Genomic DNA, 24,345 nt, shown 5'->3' on the forward strand with positions numbered 1-24,345 from the left:
TCTAGCCCTTTAATTTGCTGAGGGAGAAAGAGAAAAAGCATAAAAATCTTTGTTGATGGAGAGATAGCCTCCTCACTATCTGGGAATGATAGATTTCTTTCATAATAAAAGTATCTGTTTTGCATGTTGCCTCACATAGAGTAAATGCCCAATAAAGAGTTATTGACTCAATGAATGAATGAATGAGTGCTGTATATTGCCCATTACAGTGAGTATTAAAGTATTTTTAAAAGTAATCAGGAAATAAGAAATCAGGGAGTGTACCACCAGGAATTTTGAATAAAATTTTGTCCATTGCTTTTTGAAATAGACTTTTAAGTGGAATTTGTGATTGAGAAGGTCCCCTTGACAACTGAGAGATGTGCCTTCTTCTAGATAGAGTGGACTGGAAATAGTTGGGATCACTACCTACAGAGGCCAAAGGAAGCTTGGGAATGTACAGTTTATGCAGGGCCCAACTTCAGAAGCTGGCATGTGGTGTATAATCAGCTGGTGCATAATCGGAAGTGTGTACAAATTTAGTCCAGAATTGCAGGCTTGGAAAGAAGAGATTTTAATACTTGCCCCAGTGAGTAAATCTGGTCAGGTTATCTCATGGCAGTTTTCTCATTATAATCTAGGGATGATGATACTTGTTCTATACATACTTTTTGTGTTATGTTTAGGATAAGCAGGGGATTTTGTGTGTGTATGTGTGTGTGTGTGTGTGTGTGTGTGAACATGCACTGAATGGAACAAGGAGCTATAATGCAAGGTAATAGTGATTAGTTGGGTGTTTTTTAAACTAATCCTTAAAGTGACTGCACAGTGGTTTCCTAATAGTGACTAAAAACAATGAGCAAACATGCATTCACTTCTTTTCCAATGCAGTTTGACAACACTGGAACATTTCAGGTGATTCCAGTTCCTCCAAATGGGGAAAATCAAACATTAGAAAGACTTCGGCGCTGTACACTTTGCTATGGTAAGACCAATGAAGAGAACTGACTGTGCTGAAGAGCTTAAATGCCTTCTAGATGAGTTATTGAATGTGGCTTTATCCAGAGATTTCTATTTTTAATCATAGGTTCTATTTTCAGTTTTCTAGTTTTTCAATACCATATGTCATGGTTTCAATCTCTGGAATGTTTGGAGTTTCCATACAATGTGAAAATTGGTTTAGAAAATTATCCCAACCAATGTAGCATTTCTTGGGGACGATTGGGTAGTTTATATCAGAAGTCTCTAAAATATCAAAAATATTTTTTAAATGAGTTTGGATATGACTTGTACACTGCAGGTATATGTGCTACCTACATCTGCTTTCAACAAAGCCCTCCCCTTATTGTCTACTAGTGCCTGGAGAAGTATTGGGACATTGAAAATTTCTCATTAATTTAAATGATGTGAGATCAAAGAGATATTGATCAAATTATAATTCTTGGTAATTAGTCACTGAATCACTTGAAGATCTCAAACAAGTGTCCTGTTGGGTCAGTGTTGAACCAATGATGTGTCTCTCTGTGTGTTTTCAGATAAATGTTTTCCAAATGCTTGCATTCAAGAGGCTTTCTTACTTGAAGATTCATACATGGATATAGCCTTCCTCATAGACAATTCTCGGAATATAGCAAAGGATGAGTTTAAGGCTGTGAAAGCCTTGGTGAGCTCAGTGATTGACAACTTCAACATTGCTTCAGACCCTTTAATCTCAGACTCTGGTGATAGGATTGCCTTATTGAGCTATTCTCCTTGGGAAAGTTCCAGGAGAAAGATGGGTACAGTAAAAACAGAGTTTGATTTTACCACTTATAACGACCAACTCCTAATGAAGAATCACATCCAGACTTCCTTACAACAGCTAAATGGAGAAGCCACAATTGGTCGCTGCCCTACTGTGGACCACTGAAAATCTCTTTCCAGGAACACCCTATCTAAGAAAACACAAGGTCATCTTTGTGGTCTCAGCTGGAGAAAACTATGAGAGAAAAGAATTTGTAAAAATGATGGCTTTGAGGGCTAAGTGTCAAGGCTATGTCATATTTGTGATTTCTCTGGGCCCTACACGTAAGGATGACATGGAGGAGTTAGCCAGCTACCCACTTGATCAGCACCTGATACAGCTTGGGAGAATACATAAACCAGATCTGAATTATATTCTGAAGTTCTTAAAGCCATTTTTATACTCAGTCAGGCGTAAGTTATTATTTCATTGTTTTTCTTTGTTTTAATAAGCTAGTGTTTGTTAATATAGTATTGTGTATATATTAACAAATACTATATTTAAAAAAACCTACTTTTGTGTCTATAGCTAATCTAAACATAATTTATGAATTAGGTGGTGAGATGGGGCCAGGAATGGATCATTTGCTGGTTATACCCTGTTTATATCCTGGTCACAAAATGGCAAGGCCTGAGGCCTGTTTTTATCACAGTGTGTCTGTTAGGCAAACTCTCAGCACTAGAAAGCCACAGAGAGACTAGAGGTCTTATGAGTCACATTTGCTCAAGAAGTTCTAGCAGCAGTTAGGTAATTTCCAGAAGAACATTCAAGTAAAAGTTTCACTTGCTATACCTGTTTTATTTCCAACTTTGGTACACCCTGGAGACCTGTGTGAGGATGTGAAGATAGCAGAGTCCTGGGCAAACACATCACCTAGTAGTAACCTTGTTAAAATGCAGGATGTTCTTACTGAGGATGTCTAGGGTGAAGCCTGAGATTCTACATTTCTAACAGGTACCGCAGTAATGTCAATGCTGCTGGTTCATGGATCACATTTTGAATAGCATGGCTCTAGGCCAGTGCACTATAAAGGGTTACTCATTGGATGAGTGCCAGGCTACAAATTGATGTGTGAATAAATAAATACACAGATTGAGAGTAAACATCTAGAAACTTTTAAGGCAATTTGACATTGATTGCTGTGGCATACAGTTGCATGATCAGTGGACTCTCTCTCATTGAACAGGAATTAGACCAAAAGCATCAGTCTGCAAAGAACTAGAAATAAGAATACCTTGTCCTCTACCACAGATGGTTTGGGAAAACACTTTTCTAGAGCAATTGTTCTCAATAAGGCACAATTTGCCCCAGGGGACATTTGGAAATGTCTGGAGGCATTATTTGGCGGTCACAACTTGGGGATGCTACTAGTATCAAGTAGAGGTCAGGGATATTGCTAAACATCCCACAATTCACAGGACAGACCCCTACCACAACAAAGAATAATACATCCCCAAATGTCAATAGCAATAGCACTGAGGTTGAGAAACCCTTCTCCTTAAGATCCCACAGAATCAGAGCTGAACCTTTCCTTTCTGGAAATCTGACAGTTTTAGAAGTAAACTTGGCTGGAATCAGTTCTACCACTGTACAATCCCAGTTTCCTTGCTATTCAAAGGATTTCCCAACAACACCACAGTGATAATGTCTTGAGCGTTCACTTTTCATTGCAAGGAGAGCTCCACCTTTCTCCTGTGATTCATATTCAATTAAATAATCCAATAGTTGCCCTCTTGGGAACACTGTTATTTCTTTAAATCTAAGATGCCCTCAATTGTATAATGTAAAGGAAAAAAAGTTTCCAATTAAATTTTGATACCAACTTTCCTATTAGAGCATTTTATTTTACAGCAATTGAAAGAATTCTTTTGGATGTATAGTAAATATATCACTCCTGTGCATGCATAAAAAGAAAATCTATGTGAAATAGGCAGGATAAAGCATTCCTAAAACAACTTCTTATTCAGAATTTGACTCTTTTGAGCTACTTCTTGGCTCAGAGTCATTGGTATCCATTTTTTTCTATGCAGTATTGTTCTTTGGGCCATTAAGATTGATGATAATGCAACATTTTAAAAGACTATAAAACAACTCAAAGCTGGTCATGCTGGACTGTTAAGTGGCTTTGCAATTATGTAGAGGTAGCCTACTTTTGACTTTTACCTGGGAAGTGTTAAACACACCCAATTCACTGCCTTCCCACAACCACTTGGTTTGTAGGAGTGAAAAGACTCCTCTGCTGGTATTTATGGGAATGTTTTCAAACTGCTATCCCCAATTCTACAAGTTTTGGTGCTGGCATGTTTGCTGTTCCCACATGCACAGGCAATGACCACTGCCTCACAATTCCTGCCCACCCAACAGTAAGTGTCAGATGCAATTTATCAGAGATGCATTTTCATTTTAAAGAAATAGAAAAAAGGCCGGGCGCGGTGGCTCACGCCTGTAATCCCAGCACTTTGGGAGGCCGAGGCGGGCGGATCACGAGGTCAGGAGATCGAGACCATCCTGGCTAACACGGTGAAACCCCGTCTCTACTAAAAACACAAAAAATTAGCCGGGCGTGGTGGTGCGCGCCTGTAGTCCCAGCTACTTGGAGGCTGAGGCAGGAGAATGGCGTGAACCCAGGAGGCAGAGCTTGCAGTGAGCTGAGATCCGGCCACTGCACTCCAGCCTGGGCGACAAAGTGAGACTCCATCTCAAAAAAAAAAAAAAAAAAAAAAAAAAAAAGAAATAGAAAAAAAGGAAAAACATGCTCATCTTAGAATTCAAAAATGTGATTATTATAAAACTACAGACATTATTTGAGATATTTTCATAGAACCTTGGATCATTCAATGGCTGAAGGTCTTCTTTAAAATCTTTTATTTTCCTGAATGGGGCAGGGTAACATACTTCTCAATATTCCAAAATGTATAGAACAACATCAGGAAGGGGATAAATAGGCATGTTATTTAGACCAGTAAGGTAAAATCTTGTCTGTGATTCTTTTCCTCATAGGAATCAATGTTAACGGGTGCAGAAGCACAGAAATGATATCAATATCATGTAATGAAACATTACCTTGTCTCTGTTTGATCTGTTAGCATAAGTCTGGGTGAAAAACCTTTGATGAACCAGAATAGAGTATCTCTTAGATTATGTTAGCCTGAGCATGTGAAAATCATGTGTCCCTGCATCACAGCTAGCCCTTAGATGAACAATTTGAGGAAGTCTGTTTCCATGATTCTGATAATCCTTTGGCTGCTAAAACACTCTGAAATCAAATTTTGAGTGCTATTTCTAACAGCTATTTTCTGTTTTCACCCCAGCCAAATTTTGCTGAAATATGTTAGTGACATTAATTGCTTCAAGAGGATTCCTGTTGGGATTCTCTTTACCTAGGAAACATCATTTCCAGTTTTAAAATCTAACTATAACTTTGTTCTCTCAATAGGGGGATTCAATCAGTACCCACCACCGATGCTTGAGGATGCCTGTAGTCTCATCAATTTAGAAGGAGAGAATGATCGAAATGATGGTTTCCAGTGAGTTAGAAAGCTCTTATATTTACAAGTGACTGTTAATTGGCTGATGGGAGTATAACTGGTTAATAACACTTTATTAGGTTGAGTATGCTAACAAGGTCACTGAAGTAGACTTTTTATGCATTCCATTTTCCATAGCTGAAATTACATATCAGGTATGATTTCCAATTTGATGTTTTTATAACATCATAAGCTTTATTACAATTTTGCTTTTAAATTCATGGTTTCTTCAGAAATTCCTGTATTGAAATTTACCCCAGAATAGAACCCACAATTTATCCTCGATCCACCTCAACCTCACTTCTTATTTCTCCCAACCATGAGTTCTGGTCACACTGAACTCTTACCTGCCTTGTGTGAATTATCCCATTTCACACTGCCTGGGACTCTTGCTCCTTTCAGTGAAACCCTAGCCGTCTTTCATGATCCAGATTGAAGCTATCTTGTGTTTGAAACCAATGTTTACTCCCCATCAAAACCCATAGTGTTTTTTTTTTTTTTTTTTTTTTTTTTTTTTTTTTTTTTTTGCACTGCTGAGGCACTTATTAGGGTCTACCCACGGTCTTGTCTTGCTGAAGTCCGAGGCTACATATGATTCATGTTTCATCTCCAAAAGTTAGCATAAAAGACTCCACAATATAATAGTGTATATAATGTTCCTTGATATTGTATCCTAAATAAAAATATAACTAATTAATCTGAATGAATCTTTGCTCTGAAACTGAGTGACAGTGGCCCGTCTTGGTTGCTTTCTTCTTTTCTATGTGCTTCATCGAGCTTAGATCCCTGAGACCGTGTTTAGACCCAGGTTTAGACCCCGGTTTAGGTCCAGGTTTAGACCCGCAATCACCCCATCTTCTCAAATTGCAATTAAGTAAAAGAGCTTCTCAGAACAGATAAGGTCTCTTTGATACACCCAGGAGCAAAATGGAAAGGTGAGTTCTCCAGAATTCATGCAAGCACGTGTTCCTCTAATGTCATATTTCATTTACTTGGTAATTATGCAGGGAAGCATCTAGCAGCCAACACCTTCTGAAGGACAATGTGGCACTGATCTTACGTGAAGCGGTGTTTCCCAACCTTGAATAAATCATAAAGTTGTTGACAAGGGAAACCAATCCTATAGGACAGCAGACAAAATATAATGTTATTTAAACATTTACAAACACAAATCTAGCTGTAAATATTATACACTTATAGTTCTTATGCAGCTGTTAAACCAAAACAAGTTAATACATCAAATCCAGACAAACTCAGTGAGACAAAAATTTTCAACACTAACTTAATGCAATGAATGATTCTTCTTTGTCAAAATGGAATTTTTAAAAACCAAAAAAATGGTAGATGTTGGTAAAATATATAAAATATGGTGCATGCTGCAGAAGAACATCGACATGCAGCTTGCCTACTCTGTTACATGATGACATGATTCCCCACCACGTATCTTCACCTGCACTACTGCAAAATTATTCACACAGTGTGCCATCACACATGATATCATTTGATTTTCTCTTGGTGTGAACGTATTATTTACGTATTACATCTGACTTTGCTTCCTCTCCTCATTAACTCTCAACAGTTAAAGTCATATTACTGGGTGCCAAACATTAGTATCAAATGCAAATGCAAACACGGACATTGAAATTACATAAAATTGCATAATCAAGAATAAACTTCTATTGAATATGTTTTACATCATCAACCAAATAAAAACACAAAACTCTCAAATTATCACAGAGAACTCTTAAACTGCTATGATTATAAATGTAGACACTATTTTAAGAGGCACTGATATGGGTTATGTTTTATATAATCTTACTTTCTCACAGCAGTGCTTGGTAGATTAAGTTTTTTCTGCATTTTCCATGGTGATTGGTATCAATCTGAGATATAATATGATTGTTCCAAATGCTTGTGAGTTTCTTTTCACTTATCTAAAACTCTGTACATGCTGGACATGATGGCTCACACCTGTAATCTCAGCAGTTTGGGAGGCTGAGGAGGGAGGATCACTTGAGCCCAGGAGTTCGAGACTAGCCTTGGCAACACAGCACGACCCAATCTCTACAAAATTAAAAATTAGCCCGTCATGGTGGCATGAATCTGTGGTCCCAGCTACTCAGGAGGCTGAGGTGGGAAGATTGCTAGAGCCCAGGAGGTTGAGGCTGCAGTGAGCTGTGATTGCACCGCTGCACTCCAGCCTGGGTGACCCTGTCTCAAAAGAGTGAGTCCCTGTCTCAAAAAAAAAAACAACAATAAAACTCTGCACAAATCAAACTTGGTTATTCCAAAGTAGTACTTAATAGCCTCTAGACAGATGTGAGGATAGAATAAGTAGAAAATTTTATCAGAGTTTTAAAAAATAATATGTATAATGAATCTCAATGAATTATTTGATTGAAATGGATTTATATTTTCACCACCCAATTGGTTTTTTAAGGAGATAATTAAATAACTATGTTAAATGTTAGGATTTTTTTATTTGCCTCCTTCTCTAAAGTTATCTAGACTCACCTAAAGTTTTTTTTGTTTGTTTGTTTTTTGTTTTTTCCTAGGTTTACTACTGAGCTACAAGAAGATTTTTCAGGAGAGAATGACTTCATTGGCCAAGAATTAAATTCTGGGAGAGAATCATCTTTTGTAAAGATAGAGGACAATGGAAGTGACTATTTCGTTTACCTTCCAAGCCCAGTGTCTGAGCCACAAAAATTAATGATCAGTTATGAAAAAGATAAAAAATCTGCAGACATTGCAAGTCTCACTTCTGGTAAGAAAATGAAAAGTCATGATGGAAATGTTTAAATAGCTGGGATCCTCATCTTTTAACACTGGTAGAATATCAAATAAATTAAGGCTGGTATCTAAAGCAACTTTTTTTAAGTTCGTTATGGTAGATACAACTTCTACTTTTATTGAAATTGAATGGTGACAGGCACTGCTAGGGAGATCACTGATAGAACCTCTCAGAAATGTCCCTGATATTCTCACCACGCTTAAGATTTCTCTAGAATCCACAGTTTAGAAGGTTAGTATGGTGTAGAAGGAAGCAGTATAGTGAACATCAGAGCAAAGGAGGGATTAAAATGACTTTTTTTTTTGGTGGGGGAGATGGAGTTTCATTCTTGTTGCTCAGGCTGGAGTGCAATGGCATAATCTTGGCTTACCGCAACCTCCGCCTCCCGGGTTCAAGCAATTCCCTTTAAAATGACTTTTAAAAGTTGGCCTGGCCAGTGTTCCAGAATTTGTGATATTATGAGAAAGTATGTTTTATTTTTGTGGTACCCAGAAATGATAGAGCATAAACTCCCTTGATGCCTACTCTATACATTTTAATGGCAAAGCAATAACTTTTGTAAAAATGTAATAATTTCAAACAAATCAGATATAAAGGAGTGTGTCTGTACTTTCATTAAAAAGTGTGATGGGAGGTAGGAATGGTTAATGGGTAGAGAAAAAGGAAAGAAAGAGGAAGAACTTCTATTTGATAGCACAACAGGGTAACTATAGTCAATAATTTAAAAAAATTTAAAAATAACCAAAAGAGTGTAATTCAATTGTGTAATACAAAAGATAAATGATGATTCTCATCATTCCATGATGAGAATGAGGTACCCCATTCTCCATGATGTGATTATTATGCATTGCATGCCTGTATCAAAACATATTATGTACCCTATAAATACACCCACTCTATACCCATATAAATTAAAAATACATTTATTTTCAATTCCAAAGAGACTATTCAGCCATTCCACCTATGCATCTGGAATCTTCTAAAATGCTTATTTGGCAGAATGTCAGCATTTTAAGCATTGTTCCAAAAGTATCATATGGTAGTTAGAATAGGTAAGTACAAGAGAAAAAGGGGCCAATTTTGTACTATAATATTCATTCTTAGTAGCTTCCCCACATAAATTTTTTTTCTTGGGTTTAACACTTACATCCCCACAATTATTTCTAAAATATAAATATTTGAACCTTATCTTTAAAACAGCTAAACTTACCTTTGTACAAGCTACAATTAAGGATAAAAAAGACAATCATTAGTTGAAAAATAGGCACCTTAGCTCAAAAAAAGAAGTGATGCAGTAAAACTAGATATATGTAGTACCATGGCATTAGGACATTCAAATGTGTATTTTTTTTAGTTAAAACTTTTTTTATTTTCTTGTAGACACAAACTAAAGAAGAAAATTAAAGATTTGTACCTTTTAATGGATATTAATTGTGCATGTTCATTTTAATGAATAGCAAATTACAGTAGCCTTCAAGGCACAAGAATTTGTTATGGTTTGGTTTTAAAAGGGGAAAAACGAGAAGAAGTGGTGTTTTGGCAGAGGGTTAGAGTATCAAATTGTCATTTGTGGTAGCTTTGTTAGAGCGAAGCATTCCAAAGTCTACTAATTTAGAAGCTTAACATTTTCAGGAAAGACAGATATGACTGGATATGAAAGGAAGGAAGGAAAGAAGGGCATCTCTGCAGCCATTGTTAATGACTGATGTTCAGTATAAAATAAAGACTTTTCATTGGTTTTTTCAGCTCCCTGAGAATCAAGATATGTGTAGTTAGTGTAAGGTCCCATTTGGCTGAAGAAATAATTGTTCATAGCTCTAGCAGGGAAAAAAATGTAAATCCTACTGCACCCAGTTTCTCCTGAAGTGAGTTGAAGTATGCTGAGTTCTGGGGATGATTACGTCAGATTGGGATAGCCTGGCAACACTGAGTGTTTCAGACAGAAGCATAATGTGTATTTTTTAATCCTTTAAAATAAATGTGAGTCTCAGACCATAAGTGTTTTCTAGGAACTTTGTGCTATTCTTTCTTTCTTTCAATCATCTTTAGCCAGTTGCCAAAAATTGCTGAGAACTTCCTGTATAGTGTGCTGTCCTGTAGAGTGAGTTGTAGTTCAGATATTTTATTCAGTCACTCAGAAATGAGCTTTGATAAGTTCCAGATGTATGGCACAAATAAAAGGTTGGTAAGTTTCATAAGCACCTCCATATGCTGTGTTTGTTACCCATTCATAATCTAATTCTTTTGGCTGATGGCTGATCTGTCTGCCCTTGAACTGAAAGGCTGGGAGAAGTCAGGAATCTTAACCATTTAAGAAATTTGTAGTACCCAGAGTCCTGTGAGCTGGCAATGAGTTGTGTATCTCCCTCTTTCCAAAGAAGCACAGTCACTGACTATCTTCTTACCTATGCCTCTTTCTCTGTTTCTCCCCATCTGCTCTGGTTTGAATTGAAATCATCTTCAATTCTATCACCTTTCCTGGCCCTCCTTTTACTTACAGCAGCCCAAGGACAACCCATATCAGAATTACCTGGAAGCTCATTATAAGCACAGATTCCTAAGCCCTCCTGATAACTACTGTTTCATACTTAGGAGTGTGAATGAGGAGGAGAAAGCTACAAACTTTATAACCACTGTAGGTAATATTTGTATGCCCTCAAGCTTGAGATCAACCACGTCAATGGTTCTCAAAGTGTTGTTCCTACACAAGCAGCATCAGCATCACCTGGGAACTCATTAGAAACACAGATTCTCAGCACTTGTCCTGGACTACTGAATCAGAAATTCTGGGAGCAGGACTCACAATCTGGGTTTTAACAAGAAGCTCAGGTGATTCTGATGTAGGCAGAAGTTTATGGGTCACCGCACGTTTGAACATTTTGGTGTGCCAGATTTAATCTGTGCTCTCAATGGAGCTGAAAACAATTGGGTATCTAGAATCACAGAATAGAAATGAGAATTTGTGTTGCTAAAGAGTTCCACGTGAAGTAGATTGTAATTTTATCTTATTCAAGAACATCCATCCATCTATCCATCCAACATCTATCTGACAAAACACATTTAAGATCTAAATATGTAGACATTATCTAGAGATACTAACAAGCTTTTTGAACATAACATCTGCAATATAAAAATCCCTTGCAACATGCAGTCCCTTCTAATTACTTGCCACAAAATGCACTTTGTTCTTCGACGTTATGTAACTCTAAAATGGGTTGTTTAATTCTAATTAAATTGCAACTATTGACCCACTGGTAAACTAGCACTTTCGTCAAAGATGCTGTATTATGCTTGCAGATATTTTCTTGTGAAATGTTTTTTAAATGCTATATTAACCAGTACTTAAGATACAGCTAATCTACTTTCATAATTAAAAAATAGGATAATTTGTAATGCATTTTAAATACCAACCCAAATGCAGCCTAGGGCCTGCTCCTAGCTTTAAGCAGCCCCAGGCCTTAGGATAACTTCAGCTGATGTTCTTTTCAATGAGCTCATTAAGAAATGAGAAGCAACACTTGCTGCTTCAGACTAGGCTGGAGTTTTGCTTAAGGGAATTTACACAGGTTTTGTTTTTCTGTTTAATTTTTCTAACTTTACTCTTATTCTGATTTATAAATTGTTTTGGTTTTAGAGCCCATATATATGTATTTTTTGCTTTGAATTACTCCTAGGATAATAGAACTGGAAGGGTATTAGTGATGATCTGGTAAAAACTCACCTGGGAGCAGCTCTACCCTACCCCACACAAGGGGACATGTTGCAACGTCTGGAGACATTTTTTATTGTCAAAATTGGAGGACCCTACTGGCATCTAGTGAATAGAGTCATTGCTAAACATTCTCCAATGCACAGGACAGCCCCTCAGAACAATGAATTATCAAGTCACTCTTAAGGGAAGTGTTTTAGAAGAAACCTCATGCCCCCAAGTTTATGGAACTGACAGACTCACTAGACAGGCACTCTACTGCTACACCCTGTCCACTGTTCCCTTATTAACTGTCCAAGATTCTACTATATATTTTTTACAAATGATAAAAGTACTATTATGCCATATAAAATTCAAATACCAAGTTTCAAATCAAACAATTTAGCAAATTGAGTTATTTTCAATGCATAATACGTTCTTTTGTTTTTCCATAGGCATATAGGTTTACAGTTTTATTTAATTGCATATCCTGCTTTTCATACGACATTATGTCACAACATTTTCTATATTACTGTAAGCTTCATACTGATTTTTTTTTTTTTTTTTTGAGACGGAGTCTCGCTCTGTCGCCCAGGCTGGAGTGCAGTGGCCGGATCTCAGCTCACTGCAAGCTCCGCCTCCCGGGTTTACGCCATTCTCCTGCCTCAGCCTCCCGAGTAGCTGGAACTACAGGTGCCCACCATCTCGCCCGGCTAGTTTTTTTGTATTTTTTAGTAGAGACGGGGTTTCACCATGTTAGCCAGGATGGTCTCGATTTCCTGACCTCGTGATCCGCCCGTCTCGGCCTCCCAAAGTGCTGGGATTACAGGCTTGAGCCACCGCGCCCGGCCCATACTGATTTTTTAAATGTTCTCAAAATGTTCCTTTTGAGGAATGGATGCATGTATTTGACCATTTACTTTTTTTGCACACTTGGATTGCTTCTAATTTTTGCTGTCATGTATCAAACTTGAATGTATATTTTTACTTGGGCTAAATTTAAATCTGCACTGGAATAAAATGCAGCAGTATTGGCTTCTGAGTCATCCAAGGAACATCAGCTGAATGTTCTGCTTTCCTATCAGTACACTTTTCAAATAAGAAATCAGCAGCAGAATTGTAGTAATGTCTGGATTTTAGTAACATGTTTTAAATGTTATTAAATAATAACATGTTTAAAATGTTAAGAAATCTTAACCATCGTGTTGCTCTTTGTGAAATAAACTGAGTCTCCCATTACTTCATTTTAAGCTGTCAACTGAGATGGCTGCGCTTCCTTTTACTTGGCAATTTGTTATGAATACTGTCATTATAGTTTTGGTTGTCTTCCATGAAAGTTTCACATGTGAACAAGACGCATGTAAACTGAGGGTTCAGAATAAGCGGACTATCTGAATTCAGACGTACACTGACATTGCTTCTGTATGTTTTGTGCAATCATTTGTTGCAACTAATGAATGTTCTAGAGTGTTGGTGGCATTTTATGTCATGTGACCCTTTCTAATGGAATAAAAACTGGGTACTTGAAGTATTAAGTAGATGATGATGGTGGTGATGGTGATGGAGGCGGTGGTGATGATAGCATTGGTGCTGGTCATGGTAGTAGCAAAGATGATGGTAGTGAAGATGTTTGCTGTTGCTGATGGTTGTGGTTGAGGTGGGTGGTAGGGATGGTGGTGGTGATAATATTCGTGGTGATGGAGATAAAAGTATGAAGGTGGGGTGGTGGTGATGGTGGTAGTGATGATGGTGATAGTGAGGAGGTGATAGTAATGGTAATGATGGCAGTGGTGTGGTGGTGGTGGTAGTACTGGTGATAGAAGGAAGACATGATGGTGGAGTGGTAGTGAGAGTGGTGGTGATGGTGATGGCTGTAGTGGTAGTGGTGATGGCAAGTTAGTTGGATGATGGCAGCCCTCATGGAGGGCTTACTATATGAAAAGACTCTTAGATTTTTGCATGAATTTTTCCTTAACTATTCAGACATTCTTTCATATAACAAATATGTCTTTGGCTCCTGTTCTGAACTAAGCCCTGAAGTGGACTTTTTGGGGAAATTAGGGAGATTTTAAAAAAGACTCAGACATAAGCTCTGTCTTCAAGAAACTTGTCATCTGTCAGGTATATTCTGTGTGTGCAAAAAATGACTACTTCAATTCAGAAAATATTGAGTTTAATTAAAAAAAAAATGTGGCATGCTTTGGGGGATCAACATTCATTCCATTCAGGACACCTTTCAAAGTATTGCAAACACAGTATCACTTTTTTTTTTTTGAGACAGAGTTTCACTCTTGTTGCCCAGGCTGGAGTGCAATGGCACGATCTCGGCTCACCGCAACCTCTGCCTCCCAGGTTCAAGCAATTCTCCTGCCTCAGCCTCCATAGTAGCTGGGATTATAGGCATGTGCCACCACGCCCGGCTAATTTTGTATTTTTAGTAGAGATGGGGTTTCCCCATGTTGGTCAGGCTGGTCTCGATCTCCCGACCTCAGGTGATCCACCCACCTCGGCCTCCCAAAGTGCTGGGATTACAGGTGTGAGCCACCACGCCCGGCGAACACAGTATCACCTGATTGATAAACAATGAATGAGGAATAATAGTAATCACAGAAGCTACTGCTTATTGAGGGCAACCATGGGCCAGCCACCATATAAGCACTTTATAGACATGATTTTATTTAATCTTTATTAAATTAAATCTATCATCATTTCCTTTTACAAATGAAGACACTGATGTAAAGGTTAAGAACCTCACACAAATTCAGGTAGATTGTAAGTGGCAGAGCCAGGATTCAAAAACATGACCATCAACACACAAACACGGACTTTTAACAACGTATGCCATGTTGCCTGGTGATGGTCATTTCTGCATTTACAAATGAGGAGATATATCCAATGGCCAAATTTGAGTATAAACTAAATCACTAAATCATGTAATCATAGTTTTTGTGGCACAATTCTATTTTTAAATTTAAATTAAAAAAAAAAACCTTCTTATAAACTCATCCGGAGGCACAGAGCACAGAATAAATAACTCCATTAAAACCAACCTGCCATATCCCAGGTCATTTGGGTGTAAATGACTCCTAAGGCATGCATCGCCTTTTCTCAGTGTGCTGGTCCCTTTCTGCAGACTACTGTTTCAGAGTAGGAAATGACCCACAAGACTCACTCTTATCATCTAAATGCCACCTAGAAAAATCTAGGCCCAAAAGACATGAATTATAAGTCTTTGGAGAAAAGGATGAAATCGATTTTAAGGCAGTCATCCCTACTTATTCAGGTAAATGAGGAAAAAGGACTTCAAACAGCAAAACAAGAGAATTTTTAGTATGTCTATATTTCCCTTAGGCATAAAATCAATGACATCCATTAGACACATACGTATTTGTGCCTGCCTCCTTTGTTGCCCCAATTCATGCCTTTAGAACTTGACCAGTGACTTTACCAGACAGGAGGGGTGATGGGCCTGGGCTGGCAGCGATAAGTGGAGAGGTGTATGAATGATTACCTACTCCTTGAAGTTAAGCATGTGTCAACACAACAGAATGAGAGTTCTCATTTCTGAGAGCATCTGTACACCTGTGCATGTGTGTGTAAATTAGACCAGCTGACTTTGCTTTTTTCAGTAGAAGTCCTGGTTTGGATAATATACTGTCATGGGAAGGATTTTCAGATGCCTGAGACTTTTCTTTGTTTCTTTCTAAAAATTATATTTGTGGAGTAATTAGGATATGCAAAGCATGGTGCAAACTTTAATTTTCTCAAAAACCTTGTAAGGTTGTGGTATATTATTACATATTTTTAAGGTAATGAAACTGAGGCATGGAGAAAACTCAGGGTCACAAAGTTAACAAATGACAGAGGCAGGACTCAAACTCTGAATATTCTGTTGATAATCACTGTTCTACAATGCCTAAGAAGAGAAAAATTACAAATTGCATTTAATTCATATGTAGTTGCTTACTTTTGGAAGAAAACATTCTCTGGTGGCTTCAGCCAGAAGGAACAGCCATTGACTGAGAAGCACATTTTTCACACCAGGTCCCAGGGCCTTAAGCGAGCTGGTTGATGAGTCACTTCATGTTTCTGCTAGACTCCCATCTCTAATGACCAGTTCTTCTGAAGGAGCTAGACCAAGCTGGGTTCAAATCCTGCCTCTACCACTTATCAGCCATCCTTTCTTAGCCAACTCATTCACCCTTTCCAAGGCTTGGTTTGCTCATCTGTAAAATGGAAATGGTGATTTTTCTACCCTCATAGTGCTTCAAGGAAGATTAAATGAAAGAAGACAAGCATAGAGCTGAGCACAAGACCTGAAGCAAACTAAATGCTTGATTAAATACTAAGAAAGTAGAAAAGCCAAAAGAAAGTACTGCTAATCTCATGGGAAATCATAAAAAATATCAACTTGGAAAATATTAGGTACAGTTCATCTGGACAGAACCTCACAGATCAAGTAGCCTCAATTGTACATGTGGCTTGCCTATGAAGAACACATGGTTAATTTTGTCCCCTGAACAAATTTCAAAGCAGGCCACTGGATAATTCATGTATATCTTGAGATTTCCCACAAATGCCATGAAAGGCAGCATAGCGGCCTCACAGTATATCTCATCCCAGTCCAGATGGCCCAAGTCCGTTAGAGCCTCCCTTCTCTAAGTTTCCTTTCCAGCCCCGCTTCTCCCTAACGTTACTGGAGCACATTTGGTGTTGTGGCTTGAGTCATTGGCCAAAGTCAGGCTACTCTCTGGGGGTGCTTCCCTGGAAATTCTGCTGAATCCCTAATTCCTTCCAAATCTTGCCCGTAGGAAAGTAGGTCAGCTCCCCTTCCTCTGCCATTCTAAGGAAATTCTTTCACAGAGTTGAAGATGAGAATTTGGCTGGGTTGACATTTCCAGAAAATACACAGCACCATTGTGAGCTATGGGTATATTTTATCCACACTTCTGCCAGATTATCTTGAAAGAAAATATTTTTGAAGACCTTGTCTCCCTAAGTAAGATGAATTATTCTCCAAGTAGAATAATCACACCCTGGGTTTGACTAAATTTTAGAGTTTTCAAGGTACATCATCTACATTTAGCCTCAGAGATTCTCATTCTAGTCCTTTAAGTTGGGAAGGGACCTATTTTTAGACATTTTGTAGATGAAACATACCTCTTTAGAAAATAGTTCTGAGGGGTATTTTAGAAAAGGATTGAGATTTTGCTTGTTTATAAAGAAAAAACTGGAAAAACAGTAATATTTCTGGTATGGGCTTGCAGAAAAAAAATATTTCACTAACGTGGTAAGTTAACCCTTTTGCTTCTACTAGAATATTTATGAATCTACTAGAATATTATGAATATCTTTTTCTTTTTCTTTCTTTTTAGAGATAGGATTTTGTTCTGTTGCCCAGGCTGGAATGCAGTGGTGTGATCACAGCTCAGTGCAGCCTCAAACTCCTAGGTTCAAGCGATCCTCCTGCCTAAGCCTCTCAAGAGTAGCTGAGACTACAGGCACACACCACCATGCCCGGCTAATTTTTTAAATTTTCTGTAGAGATGGGTCCACTATGTTGCCCAGGCTGATTTTGAACCCCTGGCCTCAAGTGATCCTCCTATCTCAGCCTCCTAAAGTGTTGATATTACAGGCATGAGCCACCACACCCAGCCATGCTTTTCTTTATGTTTAACAAACTGTGTTGGTTGGCCTTTTTAAAGAAACTGAAATGCTGTAGTTGAAAAACAGAGATCATGGTAACATCACAGGTAATGGTTAGTCAACTCCACAACTCCAAAAAGGATCACAAACTCCAAAAAGTTAGAAATGTTCATTTAATTAATCTTCACAATTCCTAACACACTATGGCTGAGAACTCTAGAAGTGTTTCTGGTGGTGATGTGCAAAGAATACAAAATACATGCTGTGGTCTGCACTTCTAGTTTCATGTTTGGTTGTTTAATCAGGGACCTCAATCTTGACCAGAAATTCTAAGAAGAGTTTGCCACTGGGTTCCTGGTGGAGAATAGGAGGTCCATAAATTTCAAACATGCTTGTGCAATGCAAAATCCTGTTCAATTACTATAAATGTATTTAGTGATAAAGGAAGAATGTGGTGTATATATGACCAGTTCTTAGTCCTTTGTAAGAAGGAAAGAAGCATCTCAAACAAGATGGTCAGTTCTCATCTTTTAGAACTGCCCAAGATGGAGTAAAGTAGTTGAATTTACCTCACAACTGTAATAAACAAAAGAGAAAAAATAAACAAAATATATGAAATAACAACTTTTAAGACACTGGACATTAGGAAATGAAATACAGTAATCTTTAGAGAAGGGAAACAGATGAATGCTACAAGTGCTCCGGCTTATAGTCCTGAGTACTCTCAGGCCATGGTACAAGAAGAGGGCATTGAGGAGGAGGAGCCCAATGAGCTCCTGGAGCTGAGGACTCAGAGCTGAGAGAACAGGAGGCCCAAGACAGTGACAGCTGACAGGGTGGGATACCAGAGAGGGATAACTGCACAGAGAGTAAACCCCAGAGGTCTGCAGAGGGTCTCCCTGGGTTATTCAGGACAGTATTGACAGCACATGCATGTGAAGGAATTACCTGAGACCAGGGAAAGAACCCTCTTAAAATAGTGCCATTTACTCAACAGGACTAGGAATCATGTTTTTTTTCCCACCAGCAAGCCTGGAAAAGAACATAATTCACATAGTAATGGAGAGAAAACTTAGGAAGGTCTTAGCTCAGCAATAGGAAATAATTAGCCCTGAATTAACCACTGCTTTAGACTCACCTAGCAAATCATAACAGCAAGATCCAAAAGGATCAAACTCTTTCCATGCAGCTTAACTGCCTTCCAGAACTAAGCACATGGATATTTACAAGAATACAAAAGTATTTCACACCTAACAAGGAAAATTTCCCAATGTCTGTCATAAGCAGAAATGCACAAAACATAATGAAGAGTATAATCACTCAAAAAACAAACCACAACAGACATAGATGTTAGAATTAGCAAAGATATCAAAACAGTCATTGTAACAGTATTCAATATGTTAAAAAGTTAAGTGGAAACATGAAAGGTATAAAAAGAAGATTCCAATAGAATTTGCAGGGTCGAAAACCATTTTGTCTGAGATGAACGATACACTGAATGGGATAATGGCAGGTTAGATTTGGCAAAACAAAAAGATTGGCAAACTTGAAAACATAGCAATAGAAATTCTCCAAAATGAAACACAAAGGAAAAAATATTTAAAAAATGAAAAGAGTATTAGTTAATTTCAGGATCTTCTCCCAATAATTGATTAAAAAAAAAAAATCAGCAGGAATATAGTAGGCTTGAGCAGCACTGTCAACTAATTTGACCTAACTGACATTTGTAGAACACTCCATCAACAGTAGAATATATAATCTTTTCAAGTGCACAAGAAACATTTACCAAGATAGACTATATTGTGGACCATAAAACAATGCTCAACATTTTAAAGGATTCAAGTGGTAGCAAATGTGTTCTCTGACCAAAACAAAATTAAATTATAAATCAATAGCAGAAAGATCTTTGAAAACTCCCTAAGTATTTGGAAACTAAATAAAGCACTTTCAAATAGTCTGTGGTCAAAGAATAAATAAAAGGGACATTAGAAAGTATAATATTTGGAAATAAAAGAAAATAAAATCAATATGCCAGAATTTGAGGTTCCATTTAAGCAGTACTTAGGAGGAAATAAATAGCATTAAATGCCTATATTGACAAAGAAGAAACGTTTCAAATCAATGATCACAACTTCTACCTTAAGAAATCAGAGAAAGAAGAACCACATAAACCCAAGGTAAGTGGAAGAAAGAAAATAGTAAAAATGAAGTGGAATTCAGTGAAATTGAAAAAAGAGAAACAATAAAGTCAATAAACCCAAAAGTTGTTTCTTTGAGAAGATCAATAAAATTGATAAATCTATAATCAAACTCACCAGGAAGAAAGAGAAGACACAACTTCCCAATATCAGAAATGAGAAGGGAGATGTATTCAAGGATATTAAAAGGATAACCAGGGAATATTATGAATGATTTTTTTTTTTTTTTTGAGGCGGAGTCTCGCTCTGTCACCCAGTTGGAGTGCTGTGGCGCGATCTCCGCTCACTGCAAGCTCCGCCTCCCGGGTTCACGCCATTCTCCTGCCTCAGCCTCCCGAGTAGCTGGGACTACAGGCGCCCGCCACCACGCCCGGCTAATTTTTTGTATTTTTAGTAGAGACGGGGTTTCACTGTGTTAACCAGGATGGTCTTGATCTCCTGATCTCGTGATCCGCCCACCTCGGCCTCCCAAAGTGCCGGGATTACAAGCGTGAGCCACCGCGCCCGGCCATGAACAATCTTTTGCCTATAAATCAGCTTAGGTAAAATACACAAATTTCTCGCAATGTATAAACGACCAAAGCTTACTCAAGAAGAAATAACCTAAGTAGCCTTATACCTATTAATGAGATTGAATTTGTACTTCAAATCTTCCCATAAAGAAAACTCCAGGTATGGATGATTTCACTGGTAAATTCAACTAAAAATTTAAGGAAGAACTAATACCAATTCTATGAACACTCTTCCAGAACATTAAAGAAAAGGGAATATTTCACAACTCACTTATTTCATTTTATTATTTTTAATTTTTATGAATACATAATAGTTGTACATATTTTTGGGGTACGTGTGATATTTTGATAGAAGCATTCAATGTGTAATGATCAAATCTGGATAACTGGGATATCTGTGAATAAAATGGTGGTTAACAGAAGCTAGGAAGGCTAATAGGGAGGCGGGAATAGAGAAGAGCTGGTTAATGGGCACAAGATACTTATTAGAAGGAATAAGATCTAGTGTTCTCATGGTTAACAATAATTTATTATATACTTTAAAGTTAACACCAGTTAGCAATAATTTATTGCATATTTCAAAATAGCTAGAAGAGTAGATTTGGAATGTTTCCAACTCATTTTTTGAGGCCAGATTACCCTGATACCAAACCCAGACAAATACATCGCATGAAAGGGAAACTACCGACCAACTACAGAACATCGTTCATAAGGATGTGAACATAGATGCAAAATTCTAAAGAAAATTTTAGCAAGTTAAATCCAACAATAGATTTCAAAAGAGATAATATGGAATTTATACCGGAAGGCAGGCCCATTTAACCATCAAACATTATCTAATAAAGCATTTTCACAGTTAATAACTTCACCCATGGTGGTGGGGTATTTTTTTTGACATTTTATTTCTATATTAGGTTTATAGTATTAATAAAGGTTGACTCATTTGTTGTTGTGAGAATTAAAATAATGTAAAAGTATCTAACAAAGGGTTGAGTAGAAACAGAGATCAATACATTTCTGCCAGTTAAAAATCTACTTTTTCTTGATTAGGTTCACAAATTCACTTCTTTCATAAAACCAAAGAACATTGGCCATCTACTTCCTGTCTTTCGGAGCTGGCATTTCCTGTTGCCGCCTCGCCAATCAGCCATCATTCATATGATTGTAGACAGGCTTCATGATCTCTTAGGCTTAGAGCAGAACTACTTGAAGTGCTGGTCTGCAGCAAGATAAGAAGCTTGTCTCAGAATATAAATCAAGACAATGTTTTCTTCAAAGAGAAAGTCTTGCTATGAAAATAAATAAATAAATGTCAGCTGAACTAATCAGTGTGCTTAGTAATATAGTTGACTTACATCATGGTGCAAACTCCTTACCTTAAAGTGGGCTGATGCACTGTTTGCAGGCACTTTGAGTACCAGCTTCTTAGAGTATGTCATATCTCACACAGCATTTAGATTCCAAAGTCAGCACTTGTTTATACTTGCTCTCACGACATTGCTGTATGGTATATATTTTGAATACATATATAAAGGTTTTTGTGCTTGTGCCACCAATAAATGTAACTTTAGTATCTATACTTTCTCTTGAGGTCATTACATATAATTAAATTTCATGCAAATGTGTACTCCAAGTTTTTTAGCCATGTGGAGTACATTAAAAATGAATGTTTCTCATCCTGCATATTAAAATCACTGGAGGATAAATCAATCCTTTCACAAAGATCTGAGATAGGATAGCAAATGGGTTTTTTCTTATGTGACAATATGTGTCAAATGGTAATGGCTCTGCATGTGCTATGTGGGTACAGATTTGGAGGGTGCATCTGGGAACAAGCAATGTGATTATTGATGTCTGCCATGAGTATGGAAATGAAGCATGGTAATACCCTCATGCTGTGTATTTGCCATCTATGACTAGGAGCTCCAAACTTATCTTTCATTAAAAAGAATGACTTGAGTTATTCTGTTGCAGGACATGAAAATTATGGCAGAAAAGAAGAACCAGATCATACTAATGAACCTGGAGATGTCTCTCTTCAAGAATATTACATGGATGTGGCTTTCCTTATAGATGCTTCCCAAAGAGTAGGAAGTGATGAGTTTAAGGAAGTAAAAGCTTTTATAACCTCAGTGCTTGATTACTTTCACATCGCCCCCAATCCACTGACCTCCACCTTAGGAGACAGGGTTGCTGTCTTGAGCTACTCTCCCCCAGGCTATATGCCTAACACTGAAGAATGCCCTGTCTACCTGGAATTTGATTTGGTTACTTACAACAGTATACACCAAATGAAACATCATCTCCAAGACTCTCAACAGCTCAATGGAGATGTTTTTATTGGCCATGCCTTGCAGTGGACAATTGACAATGTCTTTGTAGGAACCCCCAATCTGAGGAAAAACAAAGTTATCTTTGTAGTATCTGCTGGCGAAACCAACCCTTTAGACAAAGAAGTCTTAAGGAATGTGTCTCTGAGAGCCAAGTGTCAAGACTACACCATATTTGTGTTTTCCTTTGGCCCTAAACACAATGACAAAGAATTGGAAGAATTAGCCAGCCACCCTCTGGATCATCACTTGGTCCAACTTGGCCGAACCCACAAGCCAGATTGGAACTATATCATCAAGTTTGTCAAGCCATTTGTCCATTTAATCAGACGTAAGTCATTAATTCTCTGATTGCTTTTGTGATAGATTTAATGTTTCTGTGTACAGTCCATCAGCAGACTTAGTAAAATGATCCTCACTTCAGTTAAGGGTGGTAGAGTATAAGTGAGTAGGAGGGAGTAAAAAAATCTCAGAGAAAATTCCCAGATTTTTTGACCATGAGCCTTGCTGCTGCACTGCCAAAGTTTTAGCCAGGAAATCCTCAGATGGATGAAAAGTGCCCTTTAGCCCTAACCTGTGAGTGTTTACTATGTGTCAGGTTCTTTAAATTGATTGTGTCATTTAATCTTCAGTGCAGTCCTCAGAGGAAGGTATTCATAACCCCATTTTGTAAGTGAAAAGATTGAGATTCAGAAATGTTAAATAAACTGCTTAAAATCTCACAAGTAATAATTAGTAAATTCTAGACTCAACCCCTCACATTCTGACCCCAGGGCTATGCTCTTGTCTCGTAAATCATACTTTAATTACTAAACCCTTAGCAAGGTGTACTGCTGTAATAAATAATATCGCAGTGACACTGCCCTCCACCTACTCCAAGGACTTCTATTTTGTCTTGTCATTATAAATTAACCTTAGTTCTGACTTGAATTCTTATGAGCCATAGGGACAAATCTCCTCTAAAGCCTCTATTCCAGACAGCTGGCAGGGATTTTTAAGGGTGTCTTTACACAGTGGGGCTTTGAGGTTGGCTGCCCCAGCCTCTGCCCATGTGTTGTGACTTTAGACAAGCATATAGCAGCACATCCAAAACCTTGTAACATCAAACAAGTCCTAGCCTGTGCTGGGAATTAGGAATGTGACAGAGGTTACATTGAATGGTCTCTGCCGCTGCTGCAAGTTTACTAGAGAATCACAAGGATGCGGGTTTTCTGGCACGCGTAAAGCCCCAGGGCTTACATAGTTCTCAGGAATCTTGGAATTTAGCAGTTATATTTAGTAGCAAGTAAAAATTTGGCTTCTCCCAACCCCAAGATAAATAGGGCAGACAATTTCAATAGCTAATAGAGTCTTCTCCCAGAACTTAAAGTGTAATTTCAAAAAATAAAAAATAAATAAATATTTTTTTAAAAAAATAGGGTCTTCTAGAAAGATCCTCCTTTTATAGGGAGAGAAACAAATGATAGGAAGAATTTAGAGATGTCCTTAAATTATATCACAAATATGTGATAGAGCATTGGAATTATTTATTCAATGACTGGCTGTATCTTCTTGACTCTGCCAAGAACAAACAATTTCCATGTTAGAGTGTGCCTATTTTGCCAAGTCCGTTATAAAAGTTGTTCCTGAAAACACTGCCAACCACATGAAAATATGAACTGACTTTGGGTGAGATAATAATGTAGATGGGTAAAATTTAGACTAACCAGCCCACTCTCTCTCCAGGTGCCATCAACAAATATCCCACCAAAGATATGAAAGCCACATGTGTTAACATGACCTCTCCCAACCCAGAGAACGGTGGCACAGAAAACACTGTATTGTGAGTTGAGAAATTCCAAGTTTGCATCATACCACAACTGGAAACAGTCCTTAAGAAAACTGTGAA

At 37.8% G+C, this 24,345-nt stretch overlaps 1 protein-coding gene across 1 annotated transcript in view; it reads left to right on the forward strand.

The window, feature by feature from the left end:
- The window catches only part of COL6A5 (collagen type VI alpha 5 chain), a 108,553-nt gene that overhangs the window by 71,135 nt on the left and 13,073 nt on the right, over positions 1–24,345 (forward strand). Inside the window, 7 exon segments of the mRNA XM_030933673.1 lie at positions 871–964; positions 1,515–1,867; positions 1,869–2,175; positions 5,199–5,289; positions 7,845–8,056; positions 22,102–22,788; positions 24,183–24,279. Of these exon segments, the coding sequence (XP_030789533.1) occupies positions 871–964; positions 1,515–1,867; positions 1,869–2,175; positions 5,199–5,289; positions 7,845–8,056; positions 22,102–22,788; positions 24,183–24,279 (1,841 nt within the window).

Source organism: Rhinopithecus roxellana, chromosome 1, assembly GCF_007565055.1.
Source record: "Rhinopithecus roxellana isolate Shanxi Qingling chromosome 1, ASM756505v1, whole genome shotgun sequence".
NCBI lineage: Eukaryota > Metazoa > Chordata > Mammalia > Primates > Cercopithecidae > Rhinopithecus > Rhinopithecus roxellana.